We start from the raw sequence: 27,233 nt of genomic DNA on the forward strand, positions 1-27,233 counted from the left end.
AAATTTTTTACAATGTGATCAATCATTCACTGGAACACCCTCCCCAAGAACATGGTGGAGTCCCCATAACTAGAGGGGTTTTTTTGCAATTGGGCAGGGTGCTGGATAAACTCATCAGGGCTTCCTTTCCCACAAAAAGTTGGACCAGACAATCTTTTGACATTCCTTCCAGCCTGGGCTGCTCTATGGTTCTACAAAACTTTTTGTGTGGGTCAAGTGATCTACACCAGAAATACCAAAGGTGGAGATGCACCTGCTGATGGACAGCATGTCTCCAATGACTTCTGCAGCATATAACATATGTGAATGAATTACCAGACCTAAAAAATATCAGTGGTGTATTTTTTGCATTAGAAGACTCCTCCACATTTTCTGTGTGGTGGAGTAGGTGTTCAGCTTTGTGGGGTAATAGGGGAATACCCTTTTAAATCTTCCAAGAACAAAATGTTAGACATGTTAGATTCTGTAGAGGATCTGTCAGTTATGAATGAAGTTTTCAACAGCTAACTTCATTTTAATTCTGTGTATGCTTTTGATACAACTAAGATAAATTACATCTTCAAATACATATAATTGCACACACAAATTTGACACATTAATTTGGCATGTGAGTTTTAGGAACGTCAATGTGAACGTACTCTGAATTGTTTTTGTTATGTGCAATTTGTGCTTCCTACTCAGGCAGAATGGGTGTTGTACTCTGTCACTTCATATGGAGGAGAAGATCAACAGTAGAATTATTGGTTTAGTTTTGGGAGCTGCTCTAGTGTTTTTACAATGCTTGAAAGTACAAAAAAATTCTTTGTAAGTATGACCTGATACTGGTAGGTATGCATTTATGCTGCATGATTGATCAGTTGTGATTTAGAGCTTTACTGTGATCCTTATTTCTTCATAAATGACTGTTTGAATTAGATGCTAGTTCATCTTCCAGTGTTTTCTCCAGTTATGATGTTCAGAATGCCTCCATCCTCTAGACCAGTGTGCTTCCTTTAGGAAAACTTCCATGAATTTAAGGATTTCTACTGCTCCATAGAAGTCGTTTGGAAGGGACCGTGAATAAAATTGTTGGACTAGAGGTCACAAGGGATGCAAAACTAGCTCCCTGAGAGGTTGACTTTGGTGGGAGATACAGTCTGGAAAGTTCATATTTCCTTTCTGTGGCTGCCCTGGAGAGCAGAGGGGCAGAGGAGGAGGGAGGTCAGTGGGTGAGGGACAAAGCTGAAGTGCAGAGCACAGAACTGCATCATCCACATCGGGGGTCTGATCCCCGGGAAAGGGTGGGTGGCAGTGGTTGGAAAGGAGGAGAATTTCCTTGACTCTTCTTCAAGGCTGAAGCCAAAACATCATGTTTTACTATACCCCAAAAGTGTAAATGAGCTGGAGTACTTTTGTGTGTAGGTGCAATCAAGTGCAATGCAGTAAAATAATGTGTACGTCTTCACATATTTGGAAATTCAGGTGAAGGTGATGTGAGGAATAATGGATGTGGGTGTTGAGAGAGGGAAGTAAGAGTATTTAGTATTTAAAACTTACATTATTTTTTTTTCCTGGTTTGTAGGGCTTTTTACCCTTCTGTTTTACTTCAGCTGCTCTCTGGACTCTTGTGTACAACTTTCTGTATGCACTCTCTTTGCAATTCCCCAGTGTGACAGAAAACTTAATAAAATCTCTAAAGCAGTTGTGCCTCATTATCTTTTGCCTAGGTACCATATAATTCAATAAGATGAAATATGTGTTTATGACTCTTTCATAACTTGTCTGCAATTTGATTTTTGGTTGACTGGAAAATCCTATTAAAACATTCTCTGAAATGTTGTCATATATGCATTGCTTCAGGGGAGGACAGGCAGGGTGGAAATTTATATTAAAGCATGCTGATGGTGCATGAATACTTGGAAGAGAAGGCTTTGTTTGCACATTTCTGTAGCTTAGTTTAGTAGTTCACAAAGGAATTACTTTTTATTGGTTTGGGGTTAATTTTTCTAAATTAAGTGGGGTGTTAGACATTGGCCTACAAAACAAGTGCTAAATGCAGTTGCTGTACAGGGCAGAATGTTGCCTCATCACAGAAAAACAAAATAAACTTCATGAAGTAGTAGTCTTATGTTTGCTATAAAATTATTGCATGCAAAATAAAGATGCCAGTGTGAAATTATCCAGGTTTCTTTTTACTGCAAAAATGCACATTCTGAGATCTAGACTCTTTCTGGGTTTTTTTAATAGCTGCTTGAAAAATACTGGTACTTTGGAGGGAAACTGATTTTTAGAAGTAGCTATTGCTGCTTGCCTTTCACAATATTGTAATAATTCCAAGAAAAACTTCAGTGAGTTGAGGAAAACCTTTTTCAAATGTATGGAATTGTTAGGTCTCTCTTTTTCTGTGAAAACAGCAGACTTGAATATTGGATTCAGATTAATGCAGTTGGAGGCTGAATCTTGTACAACCAGTTTGCGTTATTGGAAAATCTGTAAAGGTATTATTGGTGACACTTGGGTCATGGTTTTGCTTTATAAGCTGTGTTGGGGAAGAAAGTATCTGTAGGAGTTTCAGAGCAGGATAAAAGGTACCTTGTTAGCTTTGATCTTGTGACCTTTTCTGAACGGACAAACACTGTACCTGCAATGAAATTACACTTTTGTGAATGGACTGTACCCATAGACTGTTCTTTGGCCCTTCTCTCTCATGTCTGGAAGGTATGATCTAAAATTAAGGTAGTACTTCTACTTTTTTTTCCCTTCCCTACCTAACCTATATATGCTTTTAAAAGGCAGAAAACACTGTTGTACTCTACTTTCTACTTATCCTGAATGCTTTGATGTGTTGATTAGGGAGACCAGAGGCAGTGTGAAAGGGTGATTGTAGGTAGGGAGTAGGATCTTTAAAGAGACCACTTGCCATCTGTCAACTCAATTTCTGGTTTTGTCATGGTGTTATGTGCTGGTATTTACTCCCCTGGTCCTAATCCAGTTTTAAACCACTTTGGAGAGGAACTGGATGTAGTTACCCATTCTGTACTGGGCACTGGACTTCTTCTCTCCTTTTACAGCCAGGTAGTTACCAATAAAAGCTACATCTGAAGAATTGTGTTCCAGTAATCACCAAATCTCACCCTCATTTATTGATTCCCTTTTTATTTGTTTTCATCTATTTCTACTTTTTTCCTGAACAGCATCCTATGGCAGCAAGTTCCATTAATTACACACTATGTGAAATTTCAGGTCCTTTGATTTATTTACATGTGTCAGCTGAGGACAGTGGATACCCTCCAGTTTCTCATGTGAGAAGTAATGGTTGGCTGCAATGAGTTGCAGGTGTTACAGTTAGATCAGCTGAATGTCTGTCTTCTCTGAACTGAGAGGTTTGTTATACACTGATGATTTAAACACAAAGGATATTTTTCTTCTTTCCAAATAAATAGCAATATGTAATTTTTAATCCATATACAATATAATTTTCAGCTGAAGTTGAGAGCTGCTGGCTATTCCTCAGTTTGTTGTCTGTAAAGCATCAGGAGATGGTCTGAACTACAAAATCAAAGTTGGCTTGTTCATAATCTGCAGAACAGATGCAAATGTTTCATTTGTATGAAAACAGGGACAGAATAGGGGAGGAAAATAAAATGATTGCACGTTCAAAGCTCCTAATTTAGGGAAGCTGTGAGTGAAAACATGCTGTAAAGAAAACATTCTGCAGCATTCTGATACTGTAGATGTGGGTTCATGTGGGTTTTTTTCTTAAAAAGTTCTAGCGGGTCCATTGATTATTTTATCTTAGTATAAATTTAAAAAAATACATGATAAATATTCAATAAGCAGCTGTCACTTTACTAGTATAACATAGGATTTTATCAATACATCATTTAACACTTCAGCCACCTGTAAATGTGTAGCAAAGGGATTGTGTACTTTCTCTGGCTTATTATGTATTGACTTTGTGTGTTACTTTATGATTTTAGAAGCTGGTAACATTTTGGAGAGGAAGTTATTGAAAATATCGGTAGTGGTGATCTTGAACTGGATGTTAATTTTCTAGTCTGTAACTGCCAATTTCCAGTCCTTGGCGGGGGGGGGGGGGGAAGGAAGAAGGTGCTTTTTTTGTTTGGGGAGGTGAGGGCTGGCTAGGTTGTCTCATAATTCCTGGATTAGCTGTCTCTCTGTGTCTCTTTTTGTGGTATTTCTGAGAAACCACTCCTGTATTTCAGGTTTTTAGCCTTAGACTGGACCCTATGGTGTCCTGTGTATTAGCAGTATTTAATTTCCATGCCAAGAACATAACTTTTGAAGACAAGAGACAAGCATATAGACTGCTTCAGAAATCTCTTTGACTGTGGTGAGATTTTTTATTTTTGAGAGGTTTTATTGTTTGGTTTGTTTTTTAGTTTGAGGGAGAGCTTCACATTACCTTTGTTTTTGTCAACTTATTTATCAGAGTAATTTTGTAGCTTCACAGAAAGTTCTTCCCAAACATTCACTATCACCCCATAACAACCTTGGGCTCTTTACTGAGGAATCATTTATATAGATCTTCCTTCCTTAGCTTCTTACTGCTGTGAGTGTGCTCATACAGTGCCTGTTGAGTGTATCTGCAGTAGCATTTTGGTTCAGATTAGGAATCTCCCAATTGTCACCACTTACTGTGCTTTGGTTTGCATTGCAGAAACATTTCAAAACACTCAGACTGAGCTATTTTTGGATGAAGGTAAACCAGGATAAACTCCAAGAGCTGCAGTCCCACTGCTAGACAGTGCTCAGCTCATGAAAGCAAAATAGAGCTACCCCAAAAGTAAAATTCTTGACCTCTTTTGTGTAAGTGTTGGGTCCTCAGCACCAACTGTTTTGCTCTTCAGGTGCACTCCTAGTGCTCTGCATTCCTAGCTAATGTGAGTGTAGTCATGGATAGAGATAATTATTATGCACTTAGAAGTTATTATTCATGGCCAGTGTAATTGCTTCATATAAAGAGTCCAGCTATTCAAGCCTAAGTTACAATAGATGATATCCAAGTGGCTGACAAGTTAGATTTGTCAGCTGGCACCCAAACACTAATTAGGTCAGGGAGCACCAGATCTATAGTGAAGCTGTGTTCCTGTCTCTGTTACCTTTTCACCTTTCCCACTATTAACCTGACTTCCCCTCAATTCCCTAACATGCTTGTCCTTGTTATCCAGCTGCTACCCCAAATCACAATGTTCTGACATCTCGCATGTGCTGGCAGTGCTCTTTCCCTGTTCTTGTCTCTTTAACTTACTTGAGTTGCCCCCTTGCAAAGAGCTGTGGAGCTGTAGCTGGTCCTGGACATGGTGTTTGCTTCCTAACTGCCCTCTTTTTGCTGGCAAAATGGATAGTGATTTCCAGCTGCCAAAGGCACTGTGACTGTTGAGATACTGCTGCAATTGGTAAACGCGTCTTCACTTCAGTGAGAGCATTAATGAACTTTCTCTGTTCTTCTTGGTCATTGATTTTTGTGGAAAATGTGTGGGAGCACAGAAGAAGTCTCAGTGTCAGATTTAGTTGAAAGGTATTGGGGGAGGAGCAGAATGTGGAATAGATAAGTGACATAGTATCAGTTTTGTGCCCAAACAAAATCAGGATAAAAGCACATCCTGCTGTGAAAGCTTTATTTAATTGTGCATCATTCTTGCTTGAAAAAGGAGAGGAACCGGTTATTGTTATATCAACACTTCAATGGATTATCAAGTTAAATACTCTGAATTTGAATTCCCGAGGCATAGGAGATTGTCTAACCTAAAGCAATGCCTTCTGTCAGTAGCTTACAGAAGAGTGAGGTGTGTGAAATTCTACTGTATAGGCTGCTCGGAAAGGCATGGTCTCTTGAGGATTTGTGGAATTCTGGTTTCCACACAGATGGTTATGTACGTGTTCAATTATGCCTCCCAGGAACTGCCCCACATGGTCCCCAGGAGTTTTAAAACAATGCAATCCACCAAAATTCTCCCTTTCTGTAAAGAGAGTTTTATTACTTCTCCTGCCAAGTGTCCTGCTCGCCAAGATGTATCGGGAGAATGTTCTTGTTTGATTTTGAAAGGGAGGGGAAGGAAGAGATAGCTTAGCTTGTAGCAATTCCGCCTTTGAACCCCTGGAAGTATCCAGAAAATAACCAGCCAGAATATTGCCACAGCTTAAACAGAACAAAAAACACAGAGTGAAGAAGGGATAATGAAGTTGAGGCAGAAGCTCAAACTCTCCAGCTGCAGTCCTGTCCAGCTGCAGTCATGAGGAGCTTCCTTCTCTCTGCTAACAGGGTGGTGTTGTGCCCTGTGCATGCTCATTCTGTGAGTAATGATCTGTTTCACTGGGTTTAGGGTGCAGTGGCAGTCTGCTAAGTACAGGTTCCTCTTAGTGATCTGGTCTGTGGTTTTAGATGCTTAAATTAATGATGATGTTTTATAATGCTGTGATCAAATAGCATATACAAAGCAGAAGGTTTTTCAGTTCTCTGTTTTACTCTTATTCTGGCCCCATGTAGTTTGAGGTGGGATAAATTTTTTGCATCCTTCTCTGATAGTTTCCAAGGTGTTCCATCCCTCTTTATTCCCACCAAATTCCCTGGAAAACCTTGCTGTTGCAAGCAAACTAAACTTAATAAATACAGGATTCTCCCATATCCTATGAAATTTCTGTTCAGGGAAAAACCAATCTATTCTTCCAGCATTTGAATCCATGTAAATTCTTTGGTATGCTTTTCCTGGGGAGAAAACTCTTTGCAGGTAGATAGCAATAAGTGAAACTGTAGTCTTCTGTAACATTTTTTCCAAGCATATAAAAGACATGTGGTGAGAGTGGGATTTTTAGGTAGGCACATAATGCATTGTGAATGCATTGCTGTCAGATAATTAAATAGGTACACTGGAAGTCAGATTGAAAATGTTTAAATATTTCTTCTAAACAAACTTCCCCCAGGAGTATTTCAGTTGTTGTATTTGTTTGGGGCTGAGGGGCTAGAACAGGGATGTTTATTTTTAGACTGAATGTCTGCTGATGTTTCAGTTAATAGTGTCCCTGGAATGGACCTGCTTTCATAGAAAGCTCCAGAAGAACCTAAATATTTATAACTTTAAGAAATTATGTAGCTCTTTGGCTTCATGAATAGTACAGATTACAAAACTGAAGTTAGCAGCTGTATCACTTGTCAGAGTTCTGTTGCAGAATGAAAAAAAGCCTCTTCCCTCCTCGGACACTGTCATGCACATCCCTCCCCAGCTGAGAGAAGAACAGGGGCCTTGCAGTATTTTAAGTCCCTTTTAACACAGCAGGGGAGAAACCAAGTGAGGAAAAATCCTGCTGCTGCTTTATATTAGCCTTATTTTCCCTTCTCTTTCTGCTTAAGGACTCGCTTTGTTCTCGATGTTCTGTGCCCTTGGAACACACGACAGTGAGTGAGAACAGTGCAGGCAGTTTGTGTGCCCTCAATCGGATCCTCTGTCCTTTAATGGTACGTGCTGCACACAAGTTGCCTTTAAACTCGGAGTCAGGAAATGTACCCGGAAGAGGTGTGTGCCTGCCAGCCAAAGATGGTTATCTTAATAAATGCAACAAAATCTTGCAGAAACACTGTCTTAAGACAACAGCTTTTAATGCTGAAATTAGTTACCTTCCCTATTTAAGAGATTGCCACTGCTAGAATATGATTACCACCTTTGGAAATGTGTATACAAATATTCTATGCTTTATGCTTATAGATAGTGTATTCAAGATTTGGGTACTTTCAGAATTGAAAAAAAAAATATTTAGGTTAGTTGTGGAAAGAAATGTACCCCTTGGTTTGTTACTTCAATATTAGTTCCTTAAACTTGCATGCAAGATGTTTCTCCTTGGTAAGAGGCTGCAGCCCTTTCTTGGTGAGCAGGGTAGTGCTGGTAAATAGCAGGGGTGGTGTTGGTGTGTCTCCTGGGCTGTCTCACGGGCTTTAAAACTCAGTGTTTCATTATAGTTCCTACTAGAAGTGTGTGGATTATTCTTCTGTGTTTTGTTTTTTAACCGTTCTACCGACAGCCAAGCCAGGCAGTCAGGAAAGGTCATGTGTTGGTTGGATCTATCAGCTGCCATTAACTCAGAATTGGACACTCAGCATGAGTATAGTGCTATACAGCTGTTCATCGTGTTGTCACATATCTGTGTGATGCATAACCTTATAGAAGATGGATAGAAGAGGGATTCATGAAACAACAAATACTGGTGATATTTACATACTGTCGGGGGTATGGGGCTTGTGTGTGTTTGTTCTTGCATTTGTGTATAGAAAAGAAAAAGGTTGCTTTGACACCACAGGGCCATCGTAGGTTCCAGTAAGGTTTGTGAAGACTTAAAAGCAGGAAACTAAGTAAAGAGTTGGGCAGAGGAATAAATGAGTCAGTAGCAAGTCAGGCTGTTCCTGTGGTGTGACCTGCCCTCTTCAGCTTTATTAGCTGGCTTATGACAGTAAAAATGATTTTCGTGCTTTTCTTTGTTCAACCCCTTCTTACAAGCCACCTTTGAACTATTTAGTCAGTTTGAACCAAGAGTGTCAGAGTAGAGGACCAAAGTAGAATTAAACTCCTTCCCTTTAGGGGAAGGGACAGTTAATAGAGGGCAAAGACCCAAGCGGTTCCTGTGCAGTGGGAGAGCCTGTTCCATGAGTGAAATGTCCATCTAGTGGCAGGGCAGCCATTGTCCATGTCTTTAATCAACCTCTAGCCCTGTAGGTTTTTGGCTGTCATAGCAGGAAGCTGTGAGTTGTGGGAACTTGGAAATGAAGAAGTTTGAGAGGAAAGTCAGGAGAGCATAGAAAGACACGTTTGTCGGAGAATGGGCATAAGTAGTTCCAGGGAGCTCTAAATACTTGTAATTGCTGTAACAATCTAATGTGGATTGATGAAAGGAAGTTTCTGCACTACAGCCATTGACTGAAAAGCTGTATTTGATATTTCCTAGAGAAGTTCATACTGTTTCTTTCTATGGGTAGAGGACGTAAAGAGAAACGTAATTTTGTGTTTTGCAGCCACTTCAGCAAATCTTTCTTTTGTCACTAGCTCCTAATATAACTGCCTTTGAAGAAATTAAAAGATGTTTTGCCTTCTGCATTTTCTTTTTTCTCCTCCTTCATGTGTTTTCCCCAGTTTCCCAATCTGTGTATGTCGGTGTTGTGACGTTGATTCCCAGAGAACATGATATGCCAAGTACCTAGTGCTAGGTGCCAAGGCAGAGGCAGTGACTTACTCTGCTCCTGGTGGAAAACATGCCATAGCAGCAGGGAGGCACCAAGTCCCCTTTTTCCCAGCACAGTTCCAAATAGGCAGAGCCATCAGAGCAGTTGTGACTCATGGATGTGGATGCCTGGCTTCTGTTTTGGGTTGGTTTGTTTGGTTGGTGTTGGTTTTGGTTTTGTTTTTGGTATTTTTTTTGAATGTTGTAGAAATCCACACCGAAGTTGTGTTTAAAGGGTGAAACATTAAAGACTAACTGAAATTTCTGGCAAAAAAAATGACCCCATTTGAGAGGGGAAGCATAGGAAGGTATGTTTAATTCACTGCACTGCTACCACTTAACAGAGCAAGGGAGCACTCCTGGGTGCTGCCTCTTCTATTGATGTGTGTTTATTTGGAGGCTGTTGCTAAACCAGCTGTCTGAAACTGGTGGGTAATAAATGGCAAAAGAAAATAATGATGTAATAGGTAAAGAGAATAGTTAGACCACTAGCCAAATCTTTTGTGGCCTGTTTATTAAAATAACTTTAGCAATTTCTTCATCACAGATACTTGGGTTGCGACAACGTGACTAATCATTAAATGACATTAATTTTATTTTTATTCAAGAAGCAAAGGGCAAAGGTCTTTTGTTTTGGCATAGAGTAGTCTGCTAAGAAAACTTCTGGCTATTAAAAGAGGTTTTATATATATTCTGAAAAAAAAATTAGCCCATTGTTTCTGTCAACCTTAAATACTTAGTAACAACAAGCTAAACTCTATGGTGGTGAGATTTCAGAGTGCTGTAATGTCTGCTCTTTACTCACATTTATTTGCCTTTACAGACATTTGATGAACTTGCTTTAAAATCAGTTTGTTCCTTCACCCTACATCTTGTAGTGCCAATCCTACAGTTTTGTTGGCAGGCTGGGATGTCTTCATGGAGCACCATTCACCTCAGCAGTCTGTACAAGTACTGCATTCTGTTCTTGCACGACGAGTTACGGTGTTGGGCAGGCCAGGCTGGAAACATTAACTTTCCCTCTTTGTTTATTACAACAGCCATAGCCAACCTTTTTTACAGAAAAGTTTGCTTATGGGGGTTTGGATTTATGGAAAGTGAGGACATCTGGGTGGTGTGATATGTTGATGTGTAACCTGGCCTCTGAAGACTGGTGCTAAGCCTTAGGAGTTGGTAATTTATTAATAAAAGTCCCTTTAACCTCATGGTGTTCTACTAACTTGGTTAGGCTGTTGCTCTTACTTTGCCGAAAGCTTTTATTTTCCTAACTTTTCCCATACCAATAAAGACTCCAAGGAGCTGCACTACTCTTGCTGCCTCCAGATGCAGTTCTTGCTGGCTCTATGCCTGGTGGGTGCAATGAGCTTCAGGCACTTTCTCAACTGAGAGCATCTCCTCTCTGTTCTCTTTCCAAGATGAGGTACAAACTACATGTAAGTTCTTGTAGGGCAGGTTGGGATCCTCTCATGTAGTGCAAGTTCCTTTGCCAAATCACAGGTCTTGTTCTGCCCTTGAACTTTATGGAGGCATCCTGTTTTAATCAGTAGCTGACTCTGAATGAATTTCCATGTTCAGTCTGATTTCAAAAAATCTGATCTATAGACTAAAGATAATGAGTTGACTTGATGATCTCTGCAGAGTGAATTTAAGTCTTAGTTAAGGTATAAGTAATTACAGTGGAGAATGTAATACCTTTCAAGTTCATTTAGGCAAAACAGGTTGCATTTTGTTTAAAATTATACACACCCTCTTATTTCATATTAACATTTTTGTATATTCTGAATCTGAAAAGTCTTGAAAAATGTTAAACATTCACCATTTCAAGGGTTATCTTTTTCTTGGATAGTATTCTTGTACTACTGAAATTAACCTGCATGCAGTACTGGTACAAGTCAAAAGAGGGATTAATCTTGATCATGGAGTTTCGAATACTGATGTATTTGTACCAGTATGTGGGAATCAAGAGAAACTTGTCCAAGTTGATTGTAATTCACAAACTCAACAGGATGTTTCCTCTTTTGTTTACAGACTTGGTATTTGCAAGTTCCCTGCCTTGACAGCAATCACCATGGATAGTGGTAAGTTTAATTTACTGATGAGTGTGCATTCTCTGTTGTTTCCTGTGGACAGTAACACCCCAAAACTCTCCCCTGCTCATAATCCCAGTCTCTTTGCACAAAAAGATGCCCTCTGGCATTGAACTGCCTTTGATGTTACAGATGACACAGATCTTTGCCCACACTGAGCTCAACTGGAGTCATGCAACTGTTCTCATGCAGACCATAAAAATCATCGCAGACTTATTGTGGCTCTTTGAAAGCTGGCTGCAGAATGAAGACCACAAAGCTGAATTTGCAGCCTTGAGTACTTCAGTTTTACCTGTTTTTAAGCTTGTCTCTGTAACTCCAGATTCTCAGAGCAGAAGTCACTTTTTAAACTTTGTAAATAAAAGCACAAATCATTTTTCTCCTTCCAGCCCTATTCAAACCAAATGGACTTACTAAGATGACCTACACAAAGATTCTAATTTAATAGCAGCAGCTTCAAATTTAGAGCTAAAATGTTTACTTTTACTATTTAGTAGTGATTTTAGTGTGGTTAAATGTTGGTGAGGAGTCAAAAGAGGAAGCTCAATAATGGTCTCAATAGAGCTGGTTTTGGTGTTCAGGCTGCCTCGGGCTCTGCTTTAGCGGCACTTCTGTCCCTCGGAATACTTTTCCCACGCTGCTGATCCCTGTCCCTTCTGTCACTAGAGACCTAGAACCTGTTTTCTTCCCCTGTGACAGCTTCAGCTGGCAGGCTGCAATGTATTTATCCTCTGGTGTCCTTGCCTGGCTCTGGTTCTGATTGAATTTCACCTTGCTAGAGTATCCATTCACTATTAGGGTAGCAGGCAGGCTTTCCAGAGGATGTGTAATGAATTGATCTGACTGTATTGTTCTCTTCAATAATAATAAATGAAACTAAGTCTTGGAAGCTTTCTGATACATAAAAACTTGGTAAAAGCCAATTATTACAGTTACATACAGAGCACAAGCATGTCTGAAGAAACAATGTATTCAAATGCATTAAATTTGGTAGTTGTATATCTTCATCTATATCATACAAAAACTGGGGAACTAGAAGAGACTTCAGATTATTTGTTTCTGTGTGTATCTTTCATAATGTCAAAACAACAATTTTGACTTTTCTTTTCTCTTGTATTTGCTAGTTGATCTCCTTAACAAAGTGAAAAAGTGACTTATCTTGCTTCATTCCTTTATTCTTACCACATGCAAGTGTTCCCTGATTATGTTCAGCTCCACAGTAACAGCTGCAGTGAATTCAGCCATGCTGTGGCTTAGCTAGGTGGGCATCCAACCCAAAGTGGGCTTTTTGCACACTCCTATCCATCTATAGCTGAATATCTACATAATTATGGTCCTGGAATACTAAGAAGTCGAAGTGGGTTCTGCAATACGGTTCCATTTTCTTTTTTTTATAAGATTCATCAGGCCATGACTGATTCTCATTAAATCCCTGTATTTTGATAGCATGTTTTTATTTCCTTGATACATTTATATTGACTTCTCAATAGGATTTGAAGTCACTAGGATCGTGCAAAGCATTCAAAATGTCTCGTCAGAACAAACAAGTTAATATACTTCAGGTTTTTTTCAGCTTTATAGGGTCAAAAGGCATTCCTAGTCTGGATTAGCCAGAGATTGTTATTTATAGGACACATTCATAATTAATATGGGATGTAGTTTATTTTCCTCATCAGGCTTTGTCTCTATGAAATGTGCATTTTCTATACTGTATTGTGAGAGAAGACAGACTTTCTGAATATGAGTTGTTAAATAAAAACTTTGGGGGTATAAATAGTCATATACTGTCTGTTCTTGAATAGAATTAACATTTTGCTGTTCTTTATGAATGCATTTTGAATCAGAATAGCTCCTTTTGGAAAACTAAAGTATTACCTAGAAATTCATACCAATATATATCAAATGCAATATTTCTTAACATGCCAGCTTTTAAACCTTTATTCTCTTTGCAAATTGGAAAGTGCATGTAGAAACAAGTATTTGTATGTTGTTTCTGAGAGCCAGAATCTGCAAATCAGGGTATTTTCAGCTACCTGCCCTTTCCTGTGTTTCTTTTCCCTCTGCATCCCATACAAAGCTGTCATAATTTCTCTCATTGCTCTTTTTGGGGATGGATTCCATCCGTGAAATGAAATTCCCTAGGTTTTGTCTGCTGGAGGAAGGAAAACTTAATTTGTAATGCATTATCTACTCTTCAGTGCCTCTACATATGGACACTCTTAGGAGAGTCTGGCCTGACACTTGTTCCCTTCAAGAATGCCCACAAGGATTTGGGGAAAGTAGGAAAAGCACTGGCAGTTCATCCCCAGGCATGGCTGTGTGCTGCGTTCCTGACATGGATGAGTTCTTCAGCTCACCACCTTGAGGTGATCACTGAGGCATGAGGATGAAAGAAACCAAGTTATTCAGGCCGTGAGGGAAGTGAGGGGAATTGTGTGGGAAGTGGAAAAAAGCCATCTTCTTTCCTTTTTGAAGAGATTTCTGAATATTAATTTCTATGTTATTTAGTCACTGAACTTACACCATAGGAGATGTCCATGTGCTCACCTGTGGTGCTGAAGAAACCCAAATTTGCAGTAGATGCAGTTGCAGAGTTGAATGCACTGTACTCCTGGCATCCTCACAAGCAGTGTAATGTGTTTGAATGCATGTATGTAATGTATTCAGCTGGAAGCATAGGAGTCAGTGGTGTTTTGGAATTCAATCTTCGCATCTTCATTTAATCCTTTGCAAAAGGAAGATCACTCTCTAATGATTTGTAACCAAGTTGTGACTGATTGAACCTGGCTGGACACCAAGTGCCCCCCAAAGCTGTCACTCCCCTCCACCATGGTCTGCACCTTGGGCTCCAGGGGAATCTCAGCTCTGGCACCTGGAGCACCTCCTCCCCTTGCTTCTCGCCTGACATGGGGTAATTTTCTAGCAGCTTCTCACAGAAGCTACCCCCTGTAGCCTGGCCACATAGATCCATTACAATAGTATACCACAGACACTAAACAAGTTGAAATTACTTATGCCTAATTATGCTAATCAGTGCTGGCAAATACCACCACATCTTTCTAAAGCAAAGACACAGGGATTGTCTTTGTTTCCTTGCTGTCCTCCTTTTATAACATTAAAAATCAGATGATTGAGGGAAACAAAACCCTTCAGCCTAACTGTAAATGAAGCAATGCACAAATGATTGTGTAGGCCAAGAAAGTGCAACAAATGCATTAGTGTGGCAGAATCATTATCCCCTCTTGCTGGCACTGAGAGCCCAAGAACAGTGTAGCACTGACTTGATGTTCCTGCTTCCTGACCTGAAATAGCTGGAGAATTCCTTCATCATGCACTGCAGATGTACCTCCTGGGTAATTCAGTCTGATGGATTTCATAGTGTTTCCAGTTACTGCTTACGTAGAAATCATTGAGACAGAGTTTGATGGAAAGCTGGAACATCAGAAGAAAAGAGATTGCTTCCAGCTCTCTTCTTTGAACAGCAAACTAAGGAAAGCAAATAAGGAATACCTGTGTCAGAACATTGGTTGCCTTTTAGGATTGTTTCATTTGATTCGTCAAATAAGGTGAGGTTTTCTGTATGGTTCAAGAAAATAGAAAGAGGGTACTTCCCCCCACACCCTCAAAAGGGCACCCATTTCATGGTTGAGATTTCTGGAATGAAGAGAATAAGTCTGCTTCAAAGTTGCTTGAGAAAACTTACAGACTTAAACATTGATAAATGCAGCTGCCTGGTGTTTGTGACTCTGGGTAATAGTCATAAATATTTATATCAAAAACTTCAGAGCATTCTGGCTCTGCTGCCCTCAGGCAGTTGCAAATATCATTTTGGATGTTGACAAGCAGGATTTGTTTGTTCTGTGTCAGCTTGAGCTGAGCATGTGCCTCTCTCTTCCAAGGATTCTTCTTGGGCACCAGCTTCAGTCTTGTTACACCACACATGATTATGATGCTGAATGGAGGTCTCTGCATTTATGACATTTGAGCAGTAGATACTGAAATTGTAGGCCCAAGTACTTACAACAGTGAGCAAAACTAGGAAAAGCTTTTTATCATATCAAATGAAGGGGAAGACTTTGAAAAAACTTTTTCTCAAAGGCATATTTTCTTTGAGCAATTCTAGCATGAGGTTTTGGGTATCTATTTTAGAATTGACCTTTGTTGTCTCTCCTCTTCTTATGCAGTGTTCTTAACAGAGGACAAAGCCAACTCTGTGTTAAAAAGATACCCAAGAGCCAACACTTTCCTGGAAGAATTAAAGCAAGGTGACATAGAACATGAATGCAGAGAAGAAATCTGTAGCTATGAAGAAGCAAGAGAAGCATTTGAAAATGAGGAAAAAACGGTATGTTTTGCTGTGTATGTAAAGATGGGTAGGCTGTATTGATACTAAACTTTTGGGTGTGCTGAGTGCTTGTGTGTTTTCCAGCATTGCATTAGATTTGGTTTTTGCACAGGGAAATTGTACTGGCAAGGACACAAAATTTGCGCAGGTGACACATTCCACTCTTCAGTGGCTGAGCTCTACATCAAAAAATAAGTGTATAAAGGCATAGTGGACATTTTAAGTTCTTGGCATCTTTTTGTTGGGGGTCATACCTGGGGAGATGGATAAGGCTGGCAGGAGAATTTTCTGATTTATTAAAATGAAGTTGTAGGACATGTGGTGTCTCTTCAAAGTTGCTTCTTTCTGAAGCTGTAAAGTGCCTGCACACAGGTGTTTTTTACCTCCCAAACTTGACTTGTTGTGACTGTTCCTAATGATAGCTCATTGTGTAATTAAGAATAATGTGTACAATGAGACAACTTGTATAAAATTCTAACACAATATCATTTTTGCTTTTTGTTCCAGTCACTAGAGAAAACATAACCTGAACATGTTGTCTCTCACTTCAGCTTCTTTCTCCCATTTAGGAACATGTTATGGTAATTAGCATTTCCCTTGCAGAGGTATTTAGGAAGTAGTAAAATAGAAACAATTACATTTCTTTTCTGCCACAAGTGGTGAAGGAGCTTCCAATAAGGTCCTGACCTATTATCCATTTCCACTACTGTATCCTTTTTCCCTGGCTGCTGTGTTCTGCTGTGGTGAGCTGCTAATGGGCCAGGCTCTGCTAATGTGCACTTGTGCCTGACCAGACTCATTTACTTGGGCTTTATTTAGTGCACTGTCCCCCAGCAGTATCCATCCACACAGCCACTTAGTAATACTTAACATCTGTGTCCCAGGGGAAGGGAATGGATGCAGTAGACTGGGAATATGATACAGTATATTCAGAGAAACACAGGAGCAAAGCTTTCACAGTACAGATAGACTGGAAGTCAGATAGGGTCTGTAGCTTATTTATCTCATGGTAACTTTTTGTCTAATCTCTATCTTTGTATTTTTTATCTTGTCCATTTGCTTCTTTGTTTTTCTGCAGTCTTCTGGGCAGGTCTGCAACATGCAGATTTGTAATATTAAAAGAATATCAAGTAGTTCCCTCAAGTTATTTTTGGTGCCTGAGTTTTTAATTAGCATTGTGTATGTCAAATGTGCATACATGCCATTCAGTATTTCCAAGACAGGCTTGGGAGTTTTGACAGATTCAGAATTATTATTTAAAACTATATAGTTAATTATAAAGATAAAAAACTATTATGTTAGGCTAGAGCCAACAGGGAAGAATTTGAAGTTCTTTGTGGGTAAAATAGAGTATGAAATTCTGTGTTGACAAATGTGCATGTGGAGGAATTGGGAACATTTATTATAATATATGATTGGCTCTGAACTGAATTCAGGAACAAGATCACAATTTCAATCTATGAAGACTTCAATTTAAAGCCGAGCAGTCAAACAAAGCCAAAACCAGATAAAAAAAAACTGAGTTATAAGAATCTGAAGTAAAGGAGCAGAGATCAAAATAGAGAGTTTACCCACATCTTGAATGTGTACAACTCTCATCTCCCTCTTTAAAAGCAAATTAGTAGGTGAGGAAGGGCCAGAGAAATGTGACAATTGTTGAAAAATATGGAAAGACATGTATAACAACAACAGATCATAAAATAATTGAATCAGGGAATATGTGATGATGTCTGTGAAATGAAGGCTGAGCTGAGGTCAGTGACTTGCCATCCTTCTCATAGCAGAGATAAGAGGGGCCTCAAAGGAAACTGGAAAGGTGCAGGTTCAAAGCCAGTAGAAGTCTCTCCTCACCACAGCTAGTAGAGCTGCCGTGCCACAGGATGTCTCAAAGCTTGTATAGGTTCAGAGAACAGTGATGTAACTGAAGGGAAGATTAATCAGTCTGGAACCATTAATTAAAAGGAATCAGCTTTGGCTAATGGAGGCTCTTGAGGTACAAATATGTGAAATCTGGGAGAGTACCACTGCCTGCTTGTGTTTGAACTCTTTCAGCAGTCTCTAAAGATTATTGTCAGAGAGAAGTTAACAGATAAGGTGAACCCTAGGTGTGATCTTGTAGAGCTGTTCATTGGTGGTGCCTGTAGCCTGCAGGCAGTACTGCATGTGGTCACTGGTCAGGTGTCAGAGGTTGTTGGGAGGCTCAAAGATTTATACAAAGGTTACTGTGCAAAGTACCTGAGTGTGGTTGTAGCACTGGTATTAATTTAATTTCCATTAAGTCACTTTTTTTAAATTAAATTGCTTGAAGATTTTAAAAGCTGGAAGTCCCAGATTTTCATTCCTGTTGCAAATTTCCTGTGAATTTTAAGCGTTGCAAAAATTGCAAAGCTCTCTGTGTTGCTTTATTCAAGCAAAACAAACAAACTACTGCTAAAAAGCTTAGTAAGCAACTCAAAACTTGGCAGCACCAGATCTAAAATGATGTGATCGAGTAAGGCTGCCAATGTCAGTCTGTGTAATTACGGATGCTGGATAAATACTCAGAAGAGAAGAGGTGAATCTTTTCCTGCTACTTGAAACTGGGGGCAGACCAGAAGGAAAGCGTGTAGCAGGTGCACTCACTTCCCCTTACTGCTCTGTTCTCACCCTCTGCCTGGCGAATACCAAGCAGTCTTCTGACTGGCTTATTATCAGTCCACCTTTAAAACAAGTCAGGCAATTGACAAAGGATCATTTGAGGCTGACAGTGCTGCCAAATGTCGTAAAGGCCTCTGCTGAAATTCTCAGGAGGGTGTGAGTCTCCTGACTTCCTTGCAGATCCCTTATTTGGTTCAGCATTCAGATCCAGTTGACTGATACTGACTCTGTTCTGAGAAGTATTACAAATAAGAGGGAAACAAAATTCTTGCAAATTTTGCTGTAATTGTCTTCAGGATGCATTTGAGAATTCCTTTCTATTATTTCAAACTGGATTTGCCAAAACACTAAGGTACATTCAGAAAAGTAGTTCTTGGCAGGAATATATGTTAGATGTTTTCTAAGTCTTTTCCATTGCAGTTATCTGATTATGTGGCCTGCTTAACTTAGTTTTTCAGCCTTATAAGGCTTTTACACCTGGTATTCCTGGTTGTACAGCACTCAGGGATAAATGATTACTGAAGTGTCCTTTTCATTAATCACAAGTTAGTAATTTTGTCAAGCAGGAAGTCTTTTCTGTTATTAGGTTAAGAGACCAGCAATTGGGGGTGGAATGTTTGTGCTGTGAGTTTTCCAGCTTCTAAATTACTCTTTAACTTTCTGTATGAATTTTACAGCTACTTCGTAAGTTTTCAGTCTTCCCCCTCTTGGTCTTTTTCACTGCAGTTTGTACAAATCCTCACACTGCAAATTCATCCAAGTTGTCTGTGGCTTTGTTGGGCAGGATTTGACTCTGACCAGGTGTCTTGTACTCCTCCTGCACCATCACTTTACTCTGCAGTGTAGCTGTGGGGTAGCAGAGCAGAGGGAAAGCTTGGCAGCTGTGCAACCCAAACCTAAAGGATGGGTTTCCTGCAGTTGCTGTGGCAGTCTGGAACTAAAAGTCCTTGTGCCTCTCTTGGAAATCTGACTTGCAAAAATGCAAGCTGGAAACCTGGGATCTAGTATGCTAACAAGGTTATATTTGGTGGGGTTTTGCAGGGTTGTTTTTTTGGTTGGTTGTTTTTTTCTTCTCCCCTGAAGAAGAACATTTAAAAGAATTTTTTTTAAATGAATAAGCAAGTGTTTCTTTCTTAGTGTTTTTCACCTTGCACAGAACTTTATTCCTCTGTCTCTGTAAGATAGTGTTAAACCTAAAGTAATTTTTGACCGGGGAGTCTAAACCATCTTGAATTTTCCTTGCCTTGCATGTAAATGAAAGAGGACATTAAACTACTTTCATCCTTAAGGCAGTTTAAAGTCTTAGTTTAAGCTCTTTATACATCTGTCTGGTCACATCACCAAGTCAAACATCCCAAAAGCAACACACCCTGTTCTGCACTAAGTGCCTGCTACTCTGGGAGAACAGAACAGCTTTTCTGCTGCTTTGCCAAGTTGCAGAGTGCCAAGGAGAGATGCTGTTTCAGCTTTCTGAAGAAGATGCAGAGGCATTTTCCACAGCAGATAGATCTGACCTAGAAGTAACATGGAAACAATATTAAAATACCAGTCACTACTTTACTACCCTTCTGTCGGAGAAGGTGCATTTCCTCTGCAGTCTGCAATGCAAAATAGATTGCTGGGGAGAAGTGTGATTTCTTCTTTTTCATCAAAACTACCTTTCTCCTCCAGAGAGTCTTTAAAATGACACATCCTTGCACAGTATATTTAATGACTTTCAGTAAGTCTTTGCAACTTTGGTCTTAAAAACTAACGTTGTACCATTTTATTTCTTTGCTGCCATTGAGGCCACAGAACAGGGATGTGGGAAGTTTGGTCCCCGTACATACAGTAGCATTTCATAATCCTAATTAATCAGTTTCTGCTTTTTTTAGTTAACAATATATTATTTGTTCCACTAAGTAATCTATTTAGCTGTAATCTAACCAGATGCAAAAGTAATAGGTATTCTTAATTGCCTGGTAGTCTGGTGGGGAGAGGATGAGGTGTTTGGTTCTGCCAGGTTTTATCATGCAGAGATCCCAAAAGCCCTCAGTTGTGCAGCTAATGGCATTTTTCAATGTTAGTTCTCCCCAAAATACATTTTTCTAAACTCAGAACAGTTAGTTTGGGGTTCACTGTGGAACACACATCAAGGAGCACCCTTGTATAGAGAAGTATTTAGAGTCCATCTTCCCAGACTTTCTTACTTTGTGTGAAGCCAATGTTACCTGACACAGCTTAGATGATTTGGACCTGGGTTCACATCAAAAGAGGGGCCTTGTGACAACCTGCTTGTGGCATCAAGCCTTAAAATTTAGGGAAAATGCCTGATCATGGATTGGTGTAGGAGTCAGAAATGTTTTGGTTTTTGAACTTGCACATAGGCATAATGAAAACTGAATTTATCTTTGGAAAAGAAAATGTACAGGATAGTTTTCATGCTTACATGAATTGTTGCATGCACATGGCATTGCTCTTAACCTGAGTACATTCTGATCCAGAAGTGTTGTGAGTGTGTTTTGCCCATGGTGTGCTGCCTCTGGGGTCAGTGGTGGCAGAAAATGCCTCTGGTGGCATTTTCTGTTTAATGTTCATCATGTGGCAGCAGGCATGGACTAAAAAAACTGATGAATCTGATTCGTGTGTGCACAAAGTCAGTCTGCAACCTGAATACATAATTTAGTAACAACTGAGCATTGAAATTTCAGTTCTACCTGATGACAGTTTTATAAACAGTTGCATAAAATGTGTGCTGTCATTTAAAATTGATGTGAGGCTGGCAGGAGCCAGATGGGGTCAGGTCTGTGCATTTTTAAAGAAAACTAAAGAGTTCAGAGTTTCTGGCGTGGACCAGGGGGTGTCATTAATTACAGTTTTTTGGTTTGGGGTTCTTTTTAGTTATACTACAATATACTAAAATACACCAAATTATGACTATAAAACACAGTGGAAGTGTTTCATAGTAGGAGGGACATTACAGGTGAGGATGGCTATTCTTTTGAGGCAGGGTATGTTTTTCTTTTTGTACCATTCCTTCATAGTATTCACTGCAGAAGAAATTGCATGGTAACATGATCTTTGTGCTCCTACTTGTGCATGTAAATACAGCAAAGAGGACTTTCAAGTATTGGTGTCCCCCTTCATCTTTGTTTTCACTTGTTCATATTTTCACTTTATGTTCCATTTATCTGTAGCTATGTTGTCAAGATTTCTAGAATGTAATAACCTGTTTAATAGCCTCATAGTTATGGTGCTATTTTTAACTGTAAACAGAGGATCTGGATCAACTCAAAATAGCCTGACAGGAATTAATGTATGAGCCAGAGGGTGGGGCATGTCTAAATTATGATAAGACAGTACAGCACAGTTGTGCTTTGCCAAAATGGTCTGTTATTCTGAGCCAGTGTTTCCCTGTCAAATTGTACTGGTGTATTATTGCAATTTTAGAACAAACAAACCCTAAACTTGTACCTTGAGTGGTGCTGACAAATTCTGATCCACCGGATGGCTGATGTGCATGCTGATTAGGCAGGAGCTTTTGAGATATTTTTTTTCCTAGTTTGTTTTGTGGTTGGGTTTTTTTCTTTTCTTTGTGTATTATTACTTAGTCCTGTCTGTGCTGCATGTTTGTAAACATTGAGTGCAGACGTAAGAATCTTAAAAGTAGTGAAGAGGTTGTTTTAAAAAACCAAATCCCTTTTGTATCACTCATCACATGAGAAGAAAAATTGAAAGTTTATGTGCGCTTATCCATGCCAATTCTTATTTTAATCATCAATATTTGAAATGCCTTTTTTTTCCTCATTCTTTAAAACAACTTGCTTACATTGCTTGTTTTTTATTAACTGTGTTATAGTTTCTGACATGTTGTGTCTTGCTCTTCTAGAAGGAGTTCTGGAAAGTCTACAAAAACGGACTCCAGGGAGAAAGTAACACAGGACATAGCTGGTATTCATTTTACCTTGCATTTCCATTAATCATTGGCCTTTTTGTTATCCTCATTGTCATTTTTGTCATCTGGAGATGCCTGTTTAAAAAGAAAATGCGTAGGCAGTCAGTGTACGTGCACAGGGGAGCCCACGGAGCGCTGGGCGATGGTGCTGATGGCAGAGGGCCCCTCCCGCCGCCTCTCAGCATTGTTCATTCCCCACAGGAGGAAATGTATGAAGTCAGTGGGCTCTCTCCAGGAGGTCTGAGCTATTCGGATGCACGGTCAGACTCAATATCCACAAGGCTCTCAAACTGTGATCCTCCTCCTTCCTATGAGGAAGCCACTGGGGAAATCAGTGTGAGAAGAAGCGACACTGAACAGCATTTAGATCCACCCCCACAGTATGAAGACATTGTGAATTCCAGTTCAGCCACTGCCATTGCACTTACTCCCATTGTCACCAGTACTAAGTAAAACAAGAAGAATGCCATGGACCTTTTAAAAATCAGTAATCGTTTTGTAGCACTTTATCTTGGCTTATTATGCATTTCTGTAATTTAACGGACTTGTATACAATGAATTTCACCTTTTCTAGGTTCCCTCGTTCTTTGGGTTTGGGATTTTTTTTCCCCCTATAGAATGTCTTAAAAGATAAGGAATCTGTATTGAGAGTGTAGTGCAGATACAGATGTGGTGCTCTGTCATACTTCTCAAAAGTACCTCTGTTTTGAAGGATGTTGCTTTATTCCAAACACTGTCCACATTCCCCACAAGATTTGTGGGATCGCCCTCCCCTTTCTTACTGCAGACTGTCAGAATTCCCTACAATAGGGAATCCTTAAGCAACATTTTAATAGTTATTTACACTAGAGGGGACTGATTTTGCAGTATTGCCTCTTGTCTGGTTGGTTCCTTTTTCTCACTTGGATTTTTGTTGCATGCTGCACCCTCTCCTGGCCCTCAGGAAGCTGGGAGCCTTTGTGTTCAAACCAGGATCTCATGGAGAATGCTGGTGTAAGAGCAATAATTCCAGACTCCTAGCAGGAGGGGTGTACTGTAAAGCTTTTGCTATTATAGCTCAAAATTCTGTAAATGCTTAGAAGCTGACAATTCAAGACACTAATTGGTGAATTTAATGGTATAAGTTTTTTTTCTGTGTTCTGCCTTTCCTGTTTTCCTGTCTTGTTTTAGTTTTCTATTCTAGAGGTGAGAAGTGTGCATATGTTAACTTCAGAACTTGAAAGTTCATGCGACAGTAATACTGAAGTACTCAAGAGTGGATAAAATCCTGATCATAGACTTCCTACTGTGATTTTCACTGGGACCAGGATGTAATCTATAAGCACATACACCCAAAGGCATTACTCTCCTTTTTAAAAGGGGAAAAAGGAAAGAAATTCAGTGTCTGTGACTTCTTTTTTTCCCCAGCTATGAAAACCTTCCTCAAGGTTTTCCCTGCTATAAACCCCTTCCTCAAGTTCTGATACTCTCTTGCCTACTGACAGGTACCTTGTGTGCACCTTGTACTGGTGCCTGTGGAAATTCTTTGCAGAGAATATAGAAACCTTTTTTCAACAACATTTATTGCTTATCCATTCCAAGGAATTCTAAGAACGTGCAGCCATAACCCCAAGCATTAGTGTGGAGTGACTTTCTGAGACTGAAGAGATGAAGGCAAGTTATATACAGGCTTGTACAGAATTTCACCCACCTGGTTTAGGTGGTACAAATTCTAGTGTGGTGTTTCTTTTTTCACAGGTTGATTTAAAAGTTAATTGCTTGGTTTAATTTCTGAGTATTAAGTTTCAGTTTTCTTTCTTCCCACACCAGGGTAGCATGGCATTAGCTTAGTACTGTTCTGTGGTCTACTAATCAATTAGCACCAAATGAAACTTACTGAGCCCTGAAGGACTAAATTTTGTCTTTCTTACAACAGAAACCCAAACTGTCTTGTTTCAAACACCCCAAATGAAATGCCCATGCCATCTGTTTGAAATTGCTCTTAATGTCCCTCTCATGGGGCCTTGGCCCACCTTTTCTCAGAGGATTTTTATGGAAGGAGACTGGAAGGAAATGGATGGTTATAGATGGGTGTGTAAATGCACACTTTGATAAGAATATGATCTAATGTATTGACACGTGGAGTCAGGAGTTCTCATTTTTGGCAGAGTAGGTTGCCTTTGTTGCCTGCTGGGGCTCTTCAGCTGCTAAAGCAAGTTGTATTAGAGATGAACTCCTGGCCAAACTCCTGACTCCACAGTCAAAACTGTAACTCTCATTTATATTCATTATATATTACAGATATATTAAGATAGGCAGATAAGTACAGTATGGTTTGGACACTTGTAGTAAAAATTGCCTGGGTTTTGTTTGTGGACTGTCAGACCTTTTCTTTTGAAGTGGTTTTAGCTCTTGTGAATTCCGAATTGAGACTTGTGGAAGTTAAAGCTCCTTTCATACCAAGCAAGAGTTAATGAATACACTGCTCTAGGCAGATTCACCAGAACAAAGTGCCTCATCCCAGCGTGCAGGAACCACCTCACAAAGAGCTGGTGCTTCAGTGTCTGTGCCATATTGGCATCTCCTGTGCCTGCCAGCACAGATAGTAGTCTTAGCAGTAACTTCCTCGTCAGGATATAGGACTTTCCTGTAGGAAATGCATGGAGATCACCCATGTCACATTAGGTTGTTAAGCAGCCGTCATCATCCCCTGAACATGGGCAGTCTACTTTAGTAATTTAGACTTGAGCTGGCTTTTCCCTTTTTTCTGTTTTTTCTTTATTCTGTATTCCACTACCACTTCTGAAGGGTTTGTTTCTGGCTCCTAAGTTGAGTATGTTACTTTGTCTTGTTACTGTGTCCAGTAGATACTTTTATGTGCAATCCAAAATTGAAGCTTGCCATTCCAAAAAAATTCACAACCAAAAACTTAAAAGTGATTTAATTAGACAATGCCTTTTCCATGAGTACGTGAGTGTGAAAGACATTGTGGACTATAAATTTATGTCTTGGTGAATAAATTCAATATTTAAACTAAACCTGTGTGGGACAGTTGTGCAAATGCATTTCCTCTGAGACATGAACAGTTTTCTCCATGTTGGAATAGTGTCAAATTACAAATTGTTTTGTTCTGTTTTGTGAAATGTGGGAAAATAGCTTAGTCTTGTGGTTGGCTTTTCTAACCTAACTGAAAAATAAAATTTTATTTGTACTGGAGTTTTATACAGCTTTTTTTTCCTTGTTGTTTTACCTATCCTAGAATTGCATGGTCATGCAATAAATATAAATTTATAGTTGTATCTCTCTAAGGTTTTGCAACTCTGAATGCAGTGCTGTCTTGACTGATGACATGAATAGTCAGGATACTGCCTTTCCCACTTCTGAATGTAACATTGAATTTCATCTTGTATAAGGACTGAAATTATTTAGCTACTAAAACTAACTTAAAGGTGGCGCTGTTTTAAGAAATTATGGAAATTAATGATTTGCTTAGATGATATTAACATTAGTGAAGGTTGTGCTTTCTTCACTGGATGTAAATAACCTCTGATTACAGTATTGTGTATGTTAAAGGGGTTTGGTTTACATTAAATTATCCTATTTAAACATTTTTGCCTATGTTTATAGAAAATTTTTTGTAACATTTGTTTTTCAATATGCTAAATAAAAATTTTTAAGATGCCTCTAATGTTTCAAAATACCAGTTTTACACAACTGCAGTATTTACTTTGTGGTCTTTTAATTTCCATTGTTCTGTGGACTTAATCAGTTTCATGAATCAATTGTTTTGATGCTATAAAATACAAATATAATTTTGTTTGCAGGTAGGCAAGACTATTGTTTCAAAATTCAGGCTCAATTTCAATCGGTGTTGTTAATTTGTATAGTTTCCAATTTTGAAAAAAAGCATTTAACGCTGTCATGAGCTCATTTGCTTAGAGTCTGGTGTTAATAACACCAAGGTTGTGGGTTCAATCCCTGTATGGGCTGTTCACTTAAGAGTTGGACTTGATGATCCTTCTGAGTCCCTTCCAACTCGGAATATTCTGTGATTTCTTGTAGCCACAGCTAAATAAGTCACAGGCCAAAGGAAAGGAAACTGTAGCAAAAAAAGTTGAAGTTGGAGAACCTAATTTCAAAGTTCACTTGAGCCACTTGAAAGTGACTACAAAATTTCATGTCAGCTCTAGGAATGATGAATTAACAGAGAACAAAACCAGCCTTGTGTAATGATCCCTGCTGGAAACTGGAGGTCTCCATTCCAGGCAGCACAAAGTGCGTGTCATCCCTTCCCACTCTGATAATCAGGATAAAATGTCCTTGGGATTGTTCACCAGTGCAGGGCCTGTGGGAGAGACTGGTGAAGCCCAGAGTGAGGTTTGTGTCTCAGAGCTGTGAACTCAAGTGCAGTTTTGTGCTGCTCATAACAAAAAGGAAAAGAAAGGTACTTGAAGCAGCAAAGAGCAGTGACTTTCCAAGCTGTCAGTGCACACTGTGGCCCCATGTTCCCCTTGGGAAGCTTTTATTTGTGTATCCCAAGCCAGCACCATCCAAACAGGACGCTCTGCCCTGGGTTAAGTGGGGCTTGCTGTGCACACTCACGTTTGTGTCCTGGCCTCACGCCCATCAGCATGGGCTGACGTGTTCATCCTGCCCCTGGCTTCCAGCTATGGGAACGTGGGGGATACGGTGCTAAACTGGTGTCATGCGTCTCAGTGTCTATACAAATGAAATCATTGCTCAGGTTACCAGTGATGAATGTTCATTATTTATTGTTTCTTGTGCCCAGAGCACTCTGCTGTGCTGCTCTAAATCACACTGATAGATTTCTTTTTATCTTCTGCATAATGTGAGCTTTGTAAATGTCTCCTAGTGCCACTTGCTGATTTTTAAAAAGAAGGAAAACCATGTTCAGCTGGAAGCACTGAGGTAACATCTGTACTATTTCATTGCTTGCTGCACACACATTTGATTGATTTGCTACAGGGTAATTGAACTTTGAGTTTTGCCAGAAACTTGAAGTACACTTTTCTTCTGCAGGGGC

At 39.5% G+C, this 27,233-nt stretch overlaps 1 protein-coding gene across 3 annotated transcripts in view; it reads left to right on the plus strand.

Annotated features, from left to right (window-relative positions):
- Positions 1-25,903, plus strand: part of PRRG1 (proline rich and Gla domain 1) — a 30,955-nt gene extending 5,052 nt beyond the window's left edge. For 2 of the 3 annotated variants that reach the window (XM_048288871.1, XM_048288856.1), the window contains exons 2-4: positions 11,236-11,285; positions 15,479-15,639; positions 22,145-25,903. In XM_048288871.1, the coding sequence (XP_048144828.1) occupies positions 11,276-11,285; positions 15,479-15,639; positions 22,145-22,663 (690 nt within the window). In that variant the 5' untranslated portion in view covers positions 11,236-11,275 and the 3' untranslated portion in view covers positions 22,664-25,903. Of the gene's footprint in view, positions 1-7,351; positions 7,457-11,235; positions 11,286-15,478; positions 15,640-22,144 lie in introns of those variants that run through there. The other variant, XM_048288863.1, reaches the window with a different exon arrangement.
- Positions 25,904-27,233: the final 1,330 nt, after the last annotated feature.

This window comes from Corvus hawaiiensis, chromosome 2, assembly GCF_020740725.1.
Source record: "Corvus hawaiiensis isolate bCorHaw1 chromosome 2, bCorHaw1.pri.cur, whole genome shotgun sequence".
NCBI lineage: Eukaryota > Metazoa > Chordata > Aves > Passeriformes > Corvidae > Corvus > Corvus hawaiiensis.